The sequence below is a fragment of the Nicotiana sylvestris genome, chromosome 6, assembly GCF_000393655.2.
Source record: "Nicotiana sylvestris chromosome 6, ASM39365v2, whole genome shotgun sequence".
Lineage (NCBI taxonomy): Eukaryota > Viridiplantae > Streptophyta > Magnoliopsida > Solanales > Solanaceae > Nicotiana > Nicotiana sylvestris.
In genome coordinates this window covers 138,588,111-138,598,482 of record NC_091062.1, presented here as the reverse complement: position 1 = coordinate 138,598,482, position 10,372 = coordinate 138,588,111, and the positions used below count along the sequence as shown (strand labels likewise).

The following is a 10,372-nucleotide window of genomic DNA, read 5'->3' as shown; positions in this document are numbered from 1 at the left end:
GCGCTATCTGTCTCCCTATTATGCACTTAGCGTACTTGTGGCCGATATTTGGTATTTTGTAGTAATGAGCACTCTAGCTCTGTATGTATCTCCTTATATAGATTTTAGGTGTGGATCGGGTGGCACGTCACCACGGGTATGTTGTTTGGATCGGGTTGCACGCCGTAACAGTGTGATGTTGAGTACAGTCCCCTATCTTCTATTTTGTGTGTTTTGTTTCTCATTTTCTGAGGAAGGTTCATGACACCTTTTCAGTTATCTAATTAGTTACGTGGGTTGAGTAGTCCCTTCCATAGTTCGATTTCCTTATGTATCACGTTCAAGTTTGTAGCCTATTGGCACATTGTGGCATCATGTGCGACTTTTGGTCATGTCTGGGGTGGCTTATTTCCTGAGCAACTCTACTGGGTGAGACAAGATTATTGGATCTAGGATCAGTGTGATCGGGTTATATAAAGTATATTAAAGAGCAGATACCATTATTTGGTTCAGAATGAGGTGATGGTTCTTGTTAGGAGTATAGACTCAATGAATTGTTGACTCGGTAGCTGGTTATGAATTTCTACACACCTCTTCCGTCGTAGTGGTATTGTAAGAGATAGAACATGACTTATATATGTCATGAGATGCATTGTGAGCATCAGATTCGGGAAATGTCGGCTATTATGATCAGAGAGTGTTATTATAGTCTCGTGAATGATGTGGTGCATGGTATGAATTCAGCAAGGGTGTGCAGTCATGTTCTGGTATAGCATGTGGTGATTGATACGGTATTCTAATGTTGGAAGCAGGCCTGGCAGAAAATTTTAGATATTGGAACTGGGCTCTAAGGCTTATTTGCCTAAATGAAAGAGGATATCTTCAATATTTGATCGAGCTAATGTGCTCAATTGAGTTGTGGTAACATGGGTAGGTGCACGAGGTGTTAAACAGTAATTTCATACTACTCCAGCACAATTCTCAGCACGTTCGAGGACGAACGTATGTTTAAGTGGGAGAGAATGTAACGACCTGATCGGTCGTTTTGAGCTCTAGCGTGTCGTTCAGTGGTTTGAGGCCATGAACAGCTTCACTTCAGGTATTATGACTTGTACGCATGGTCGAAATTGAATTGGAAAGAAAATTCTCATTTCGAAAGCTTTAAGTTGGAAGAATTGACTAAGATTGGATTTTTGAGTAGACGTTCTTAGAATCGGGATTTGAAGGTTCCAATAGGTTCGTATGATGATTTTGGACTTGGACGTAGGTCCGGATCGGGTTTTGGATGACCCGGGAGCATTTCAACGCCTATTGTGGAAGTTAGCATTTTTGGAAGAATTTCATAAATTTGGTTTGAAGTGCATTTTAGTGTTATCGATGTTCGTTTGGGATTCTAAGCCTGGAAATACCTCCGTATGGTAATTCTGGTATTGGGGTCACGTCCGGAAGTGGATTCGGAGGTCTGTAGGACATTTTGGAGTCATTTGGCTAAAGTTAGAAATTTGAAGGTTTTTGAGAAGTTTGACCAGAAGTAGACTTTTTGATATCGGAGTCGGATTTTGATTCTAGAAGTTGAAGTAGGTCCATAATGTCGAATATGACTTGTGTGCAAAATTTGAGGTCAATCGGACGAGATTTGATAGGTTTCGGCATCGAATGTTGAAGTTCTAAAGTTCATAAAGCTCGAATTGGGGTGTGATTCATGATTTTAGCATTGTTTGATGTGATTTGAGGCTCCAAGCAGGTCCGTGTTATATTTTGGGACTAGTTTGTGTGATTGGACGGGTCCCCGAAGCCTCGGGTGTGTTTCGGGGTGGTTTCAGATCATTTCGGGCTGTTTTAGAACTGCTGCTGCTGGTGTCTGGTGTTCTTCTTCACGAACGCGAAGGAAGTCCCACGTTCATGAAGAGGAAATAGAGGGGCTGTCGAGATTGACCTTCGCGTACGCGGAAGGGGAGGCACGAACGCGGTGAAGGACTTGAGGAACCTACGAGAACGCGAGTGGGTAGTCGCGAACGCGTAGAAGGAAATGAGGACGGGGCCTAAGGCCATCTGGCCTATGAGAACGCATAGAAGGTAACACGAACGCGTAGAAGGTATTGTGAACGTGAAGGGTCTGGGCAACTGGCCTTCGCGAACGCGATCAGCGGGCCGCGAACGCGAAGAAGGAATTTTGGGGGCAGAAGCAGGTTGTGCTTCGCGAACGCGAGGGTATTGCCGCGTTCGCGAAGAGGAATTTCTGGGTGCGAGGTCATAGAGCTTTGCGAACGGGAGGGCTGTGCCGCGTTCGCGGAGAAGGGCAGTGAGTTGTTTTAAAGACGGGATTTGGCCCATTTTCTTTCATTTTCTCTTGGTTTGGGCGATTCTTAGAGGTTTTCAAGAGGGGATTTTCTTCATTAATGGAAAGATAAGCTATCCCCACCTATTATGAGTTAAATACGTTGATTATGTATAGATTTTAACGTGAAAATTAGTGGGAATTTGGGGTTTAAAGAAAAACCTAGAAAAATTGGTATCTTTGGATTTTGACCACGAATTTTGGTATGGAATTGTACATATTGAGTTCGTGAGGTAATGAGTAAACTTTATCTTCGCAAAATTTCGGAATCCGGGCGCGTGGGCCCGAGGGTGATTTTTATCGACTTTTCTATTGGGGTTAGAAATTGTTATAAATTGAGTTGTTATGAGTATGTGAGCATACATTAATGAGTTTGCATAATTATTGGCTAGTTTTGGAGCGTTGAGCATCGGTTTGAGTCGTCGTAAGGGCTTGGAAACCGGTTATGGAACTTCGGAGCGAGGTAAGTCTCCTTTCTAACCTTGTTAGAGGAAATTATCACCATAGGTGAAATAACTAAATATGTGCTTCTATTTGTGGGGGGCTACGTACGCACGAGGGTCCGTGTGTAGCTACTATTATGCTTAAGTCCGGGTAGTCTAGAACCGAAAATCATGCTATACTTGAAATATTTATCGACAATTTAAATTGCTTAAATCATATCGAATTGGTAAATGAATTTCTAAAAAGTTAAACATCATTTTCTTGACCGTTAAAGAAAAGTTTCCATTTCTTTGGGTAATTGTTTCCCTGATGAATTCTTGATTGACTGTTTGATGTGTTTATTTATATTTGACTGTGTTGCATGTATGATTCGCGAGCGGGGTAATAGATGCATCTACGGTTCGCTCCATTCGACCCTCTGGTAGTGCACAGTTTAAATATTATGTTGGATCGGTCGTACGACCTCGGTATGATTTGCGCATGCTTGTATTGCTTGCCTTGAAATTTATAAATAATGATATTGCCTCCCTGGCCTAAGATAAATTGATAAACGATGAAATATGGAATTGGAAATCTCTTATTGCCAAACGGATTGTTTACTTGCTTCATGATTCCCTTGAGTTTTCTGCTGTTTTTAATAAACCCACGACTGATTATATTATTGGACCACTTGTAAGTGTCGAAGTCGACCTCTCGTTACTACTTCTTCAAGGTTAGACTGGATACTTACTGGGTACGCGTTGTTTTTGTACTCATACTACACTTGCTGTGCATTTTTGTTGCATAGGCACATGTATGTCTAGTGGCCTAGTTGGGCGCGACATCATGGTTGATATGGAGATTTAGGTGAGCTGCGTGTCTCGAGACTACCGCAGCCAGCAGAGTCCTCTTCAGAGTATTATATTTCCTTTTCTGTCCAAATTTGTATTCCGGACAGATGCTATATTTTATGTATAATTCTTAATTGATGCTCATGCGCTTGTGACACCGGGTTTTGGGATGACTATAGGATTTTTCAGTATTTATATTTGTTAAATACATCGCTATTTACTCAGTGAAGTTCATTATATATTGTTTAATATAAGGAAAAGAAATGATTTCAAAAATACTCAAATGAGAATTTAGTTATCTTTTTGGTGTTGGCTTGCCTGATAGTGGTATCCGACGCCTTCATGACCTTTAATGGATTTTTGGGTCGTGATAGTAATTGTGGAGGAGGTGACATAGTTAGAGATAACAAAAGCTAGCTAGTCGCAGCTTACTCACTAACATTGGGAGTAAGTAGTAGTAACTGGGAGAAGCAATAGCCCTTTAATATGGGATCTCCTTGTGTGTGGGGTAAAACTGGTTGATGACAGCTGGGGAAATAATAGTGTGACATATGGCACAGAAGACAGGTGGGATATGAGTTAGCAAACAACTGTCACCTGTTGGAAGCAGCGAGCGATCAATGTTGAACAAGCCTCGAAGACAAAACAACCGATAACAAAGATTTGCAGCATTGTCATTGGGTAACATTCATTGGACGACTGTTATAGAGAATATCTACAGTTAAAGCCAAACATATGCACCCATCAATGGCGATTTTATTCTCATTTAAGATGATCTTGATTTGAGGATTTTGTCCCCCTAAATAGGACTATAAATAGCAGGATTAACAACTATTGTAAGAAAAAATATTCTGCACACGAAAGCCTCGTTACGATCAATTTGAACACTTGAACATTGCTTTTACTTTTATCATCGAAAAGGCTAAGTTCTTAGTCAAGAATTTTATCTCCTTTAATTTTATTCGTTAATCTTATTTTTGTTCTTATTTATTTATTTATTTATCATTTTCGGGTCAAATCTATTCGCTTGTCTATAAACTACGCTATAAATTCAACTGTACCATTTTACGGGTAAACAGTTTGGTGCCCATCGTGGGGCATAGACAGCCGCATAATTGCTTTATTCCATTCATCTGTTACTAACAAGTTTTTACGTTTTCCTTAGTAAAAATCTGATATGGCAGCTAATGATGTCAACAACATTTACAACGTTGGAGCACACAATGAGCATGAAGATGCATTCCAGCGTAATGGTTCAACCAGCAAAATTCGCAATGAAGGGGATGAAACAACTCCGATTCGTGAAGGACAATATCCTCGGCATGTGTGAAAAAGCCCGACCCCAGATAACGCGGAGCATGAGCATGTTGTCGAAATGGTCAAAATATTGAAAGAATAACAAAAAACGATCATGGATCACCTTTTGAGGCAAGATCGATTGATGACTTAATTGAAATTGGCGTTATCGGGTGCTTCCAATAATGCTAATGAAAGAGCTCTGGTTCCTCCCAGCGTTTCCACAAATTAGAAGGCTCAAATAATCTATAACAACACTCCAAGGGATGAAGCAATTTTGATGAAGCCGGGGGACTAGAAGCAGATCTGAGAACAACAACTTGAATGATCCTTTCAAAACCGAACTCATGAGATTTATGAGAGAGAGATGAATGAAAGAATGGACTATAATGCAAAAGAGTTTCAGCTCGGATTGATTAGATCCCAGGCGTGCCATCTGCATTAAAAAGACCAGATTCGAGGAAGTATATGCATTTGCCGTTTAAACAGAGCGCGATACCGGAGTTGCTTCCGAATAGGTTTAAGATGCCGGATATTTTAAAGTACGATCAAAAGTCAGATCCACAAGAGCGCATCACGACCTACACCATGGCAGTAAAAGTAAACGACTTGACTCAGAATAAGATCGAGTCGGTTTGTTGAAGAAGTTTGGCGAAACCCTCACGAAGGGGCCCCTGACGTGGTACTTCCTCTTACCTGAGCATTCAATCGATTCTTTTGAAATATCTATAGATTTGATCATCAAATCCCATGATTAGCAAGAAAGGTCCAGGGCAGAAAGGCGGATATATTCAGAATTTTGCAAGGAAAATCGGAGCTATTGCGGGAATTCATAATGCGGTTCCAAAAGGAAAGGATGCTGCTACCATCGGTTCTGAATGAGTGGGCAGCAGAGCCATTGACGAAGGGTCTCAATCTACTGAGTTCCGATACCTCTCGCAAATTGAAGGAGAGTTTGCTCGAGTTTCAGGCAACCACCTGGGCAGATGTCCACAATTGCTACAAGTCGAAGATAAGGATAGAAGACGATCAACTTGGCCCTTTAGTGTCCTCCAAGGGACATGGTCGCAATAAAAATCAAGATAAATTTAAAAAATGACGTTGATACAGATGGGAGGTCCTCTAGGAGTCATTTTCTGTCGTACAAGAGGACTGATAGACATAGCAGTAAAGGATTCCAGTCATCGGATAGGTTCGCCTCTAAAAGAAGGACGGATCGTGGCCAAAATAACAGATCATTGCAAGGGAAAGAGGTGCCAGGATCCCGAGATCCCACATATCCTACAATCAGATTACAACTTTAATATCCTGGTAGAATTGGTGTCAGCAATAAGGAATATCAAAGAAGCACGGTTTCTGAAACCGATTCGATCGGATCATAGCCAAAGGGATCCTAATCTGCAGTGTGAATTCCATTGGACTCACGACCATAGAACTGGGGACTGCCAACATTTTAGCAAGTAGGTGGCAATGTTGTTAAAGAATGGCTATCTTAGAGAGTTTTTAAGTGACTGTGCCAAAAACAATTATGGTAGAAGCCAAGATAATGCAGAACAATCAAAGACAGCAATAGGGTCACCTTGGATGACAATTAACATGATCTTCGAAAGAAATAAAGTCAATGGGGTGACATTTTCGGCAGCAAAAAAGAGGAAAATATCAGTGACTCATGGTAAGAGAATTGGAGAAGCCACAGAAGATGACATTACCTTCACGAAGGAAGATGCTGATGGGCTCCTTCTTCCGCACAATAATGCTTTGGTAATTTCTATTAATATTTTAGATTTCAAAATTAAACGTGTTTTGGTTGATCCAGGAAGTACAACCAACATCATACAATGGGGGGTTCTGAAACAAGCAAAGTTGACCGCGAACATTATTCCGGTGACAAAACTCCTAGCTGGCTTCAATCTAACAAGCATCATAATCCGAGGAGAAAATTTACTACCCACGCATGCCGAGGGAGTGGCGAAAACCACTTTGTTCGAAGTGGTAGATAGCGATATGGGTTATAATGTAATTCTCGGAAGGACGTGGATTCACGAGATGAAGGATGTGACCTCGACGTATCATCAATTGTTGAAGTTTCTAACACCTAAGGGGGTCAAACAGATAAGAGGAGGCCAACCGACGACAAGAAAAATGAACGCAGTAACAATTTCTAGCAGCAAGGGCAAAGAAACTAGCAAATAGCCATGACATGAACCGATGCCTTCCGACTTTCTAATTGAAGATGATAGGGACGAGGAGTCATTGGAATCATATCAGGCACCAAGGTCTTTTCATGTACCAGAGGAGACAGATGCAACCAAGTCAACCGCAGAAGAGCTCGAACAAGTGGCTTTGTTCGAAGAATTTTTGGAAAGGAAATTCCATTTGGGAACGGGGTTGCAGATCTCAAACTAAAACTTATAGATTTTCTTAAATCTAATGTCGATTGCTTTGCTTCGTCACATTCGGATATGACAGGCATCCCATTAGAGGTGGCGGTCCACAAACTAAGTCTGGATCCAAATTTCCCTCTGGTAAGGCAGAAGAAACAATCGATAACAAAGGTGAGAAATAAGTTTATTAAGGAAGAGGTAACTCGATTACTTAACATCGGGTCAATTTGAGAGGTAAAGTATCCGGATTGGCTAGCTAACGTAGTAGTAGTGCCTAAAAAGAATGACAAATTTAGGATATGCGTAGACTATAAGGATTTGAACAAGGCGTTCCCAAAGACTCTTTTCCATTGCCGAACATTAATCAAATGATTGATGCTACGACCATGCACGAGTTAATGAGTTTTCTTGATGCTTATTCAGGGGTGTGAACAACTAATTTTTTACCACACTCAAATTCTATAATATTTTAGTGTAAATATTTCTTTAGGTCTAATCTTGATGTTTCAAACTTTTATCTTACTCTTAATAGATTTTATTCGATTTATAAATAAAAAAATTTAAAAAATACTCACAATCTTAGAGTATAGATTTTATTTCTATTTACAAAAAAGGAAAAAATTCACAAATATATATACATTATATATATATATATATATATATATATATATGGTGTTTCTTTTAATAGAATTTTAATAAGTAAGCTATAGAATCTTTCTTAGTATCATTTAAAGTACTTGTAAATATTTAATTTTCTTATATTGTAAGAAATGTTGGTTAATCTTCTAATTTAATTTATCTTTTAAAATAAAATATTTAATTAAAAAAAGGCAAAAGGAAGTTAACGTGAAAGAGATAAAGTTTGATAAGATTTTACTTGCTAACAACTATCCCAATCCCATAATCCCAATTTTTAGCCTAACTAACCCCATGATCTACTTATTTTCCTAACCCCCTCACTTCCTCTCTCCCTCACGTCTCCCCTCATAAAATCCTCCCCAACATCCCCACTTCCTGACATGAAGGCACAAACATAACACACATACACATCTATATAATACATTTCACAAATCAAGAGGGGGATTTTTTGGAAAAGAATATGAAAAGTGAGGAAGGAACAAAGAAAATAAAACAAAAAAAGAAAGAAACGAGATTTTAGCAAACAGGAGCAATTTGATGAGACAAAATAGCAACGAAGAGAAAAGAACATCATTCTTAGAGTACAAATTTACTGAAGATATAGTTTTGGCCGAATTCTTCTGTTCGAAGCCGAAATTCGAGATTATTCGAGGTTCTGAGTTTGCGGATCCGAAAGTTAACTATTTTCAACTATGAAAATCAGTAGATAGTATCTATTTATCTATAGTGAAATCTTCGCCAAAGGTAATATTCAATCTCCTTGTTAGTTCAATGATAATTTCATGATTTAAGCATGAATGTGTGTTAATATTTATATTAATTTTCTTAAAAGTTTGCTGTACAAATGTGAGTTTGTGCTTGTTTGGTATCAGATTTACCGTCCTCTATTTCTATAATTTAGTGTGTATAGTGTTCTTAAAATATATCTCTAGTCTTGGATTAATTCCATAAATCTGTCATGAATAGATCTAGGCTCGAGCACTTGGTTTAATTAATCCTTGAAGTCATCTTTCTATTAATTCTGGCCAGTCATTCTTGTAAATAGGACATAAATTATAATAAGTTTTTTTTTAAAAGATTATGATAGGTTTTTGTCTATTAATTTTTGTTGTTGTTTTTCTTGAAATATATGTTTACAAATGTTTAGCTATTTGGCCATGAAAACTAAAGGTTTTTAAATTGTTAGTGTTAGTAGGAATACTTTAAAGAAAATCTCGTTAATTGTATCAATTCTTCAAGTTTTTACTTGCTGTAAATTATTTTAGTACAATGTTAGCTATCCTAAATTAATCTAAGAATGTAGATTCTTTCTTTGTTTCATCATTCAAGAATAAGCTGGAATTTTTATGAGTTTGTCTCTTCATTATATAAACTGCATTTTATAATCTGTTAGCATAAATATTCTTCTTTGTAAATAAATTAGATATCGGAGGCTAAGCCATCGAATACATGTCTTTTACATTTCCACCAAGAATGGAGTTACGGGAGAATATAACTAATTTGGTATAGGCACATTTCAATGCCTACTTATAGAAAATAATTATAAGTAAGGGATGTGAGTTCCAAATTAATTCAAAGTCCGTTATATGAAACAAAATGGAGAAAGTTTTATTTTGTGTCTCATACAACTGACACTAGTTGTATGAGACTCCTTTTTATCTCACAAATTTGTGGACCTCAATCTTATACTTCTGGGTCCACAGAAATCTGAATCCACACAACTGTGAGACACAAAATAAAATTTTCCAACAAAAAGAGTGGTAAAAGAAATTTTTTTTTTGCAAGAAAGCGAGATGAGTCACGAACTAACTCAAGACTCGTAGCAATAAGTAAAAGAAAACCAATATTAGCCCATGTGTTCATACCCGAACCTTAGATTGATATGCTTAAATAATAAAAGGATCATGTGCGCATTCCCACGTCTTGGTACTTTCAAATTTAAAATAATAATGTTTTAACCATATGTACATTCCCGTATCTTGGTTTAACATCCAACTTCAAAGAAGAATACCTTGCATGCGAACCGCATCTTGGTGAACACAATCAATAAAATACAATAATTAATTAAGTGGTAATAGGCAAATCATAATCAATACAATACAAGAATAGCCAAAAATTGATTTGACCCTTCATTAGTCAATAAAAGCGACTGTGCTAGAACCACGAGACTTGATGAGTGCCTTGCATCTTTTTCTCGGTCAACCGAATTTCTTACTCAGTCTTCTATTTTCGTAGACCATAAATTAGGATTCAAACCTTCCTTTTGATAAGGTTTCAAATAAAAGGTGACTTGCAACACCAAAACTCAATTCCAAGTGGCGACTCCAAATAATAAATAATCCCTTTTCAAAACGTCATCTTAATTGGAAAAACTCTTCTAACTCAACCTCGTAATAGGGTTGTGTGGGAAAAAAAGAGGTGTGATAGCTCTGGCGACTCCGCTGGGCACAATTAGTTAGAAT

The 10,372-nt window shown here is 38.2% G+C and overlaps 1 protein-coding gene across 1 annotated transcript; it reads left to right on the top strand.

Annotated features, from left to right (window-relative positions):
- The first annotated feature begins 6,357 nt into the window (after nucleotides 1–6,357).
- LOC104218324 (uncharacterized) lies at nucleotides 6,358–7,080 on the top strand. Its single transcript, XM_009768785.1, has one exon. The coding sequence runs from the start codon at nucleotides 6,358–6,360 to the stop codon at nucleotides 7,078–7,080; it is 723 nt and encodes a 240-aa protein (XP_009767087.1).
- Nucleotides 7,081–10,372: the final 3,292 nt, after the last annotated feature.

What these genes read in the sequence shown, in the direction of transcription:
- LOC104218324 (XM_009768785.1), top strand. Translation starts at nt 6,358, where the DNA reads ATGTTGTTAAAGAATGGCTATCTTAGAGAGTTTTTAAGTGACTGTGCC.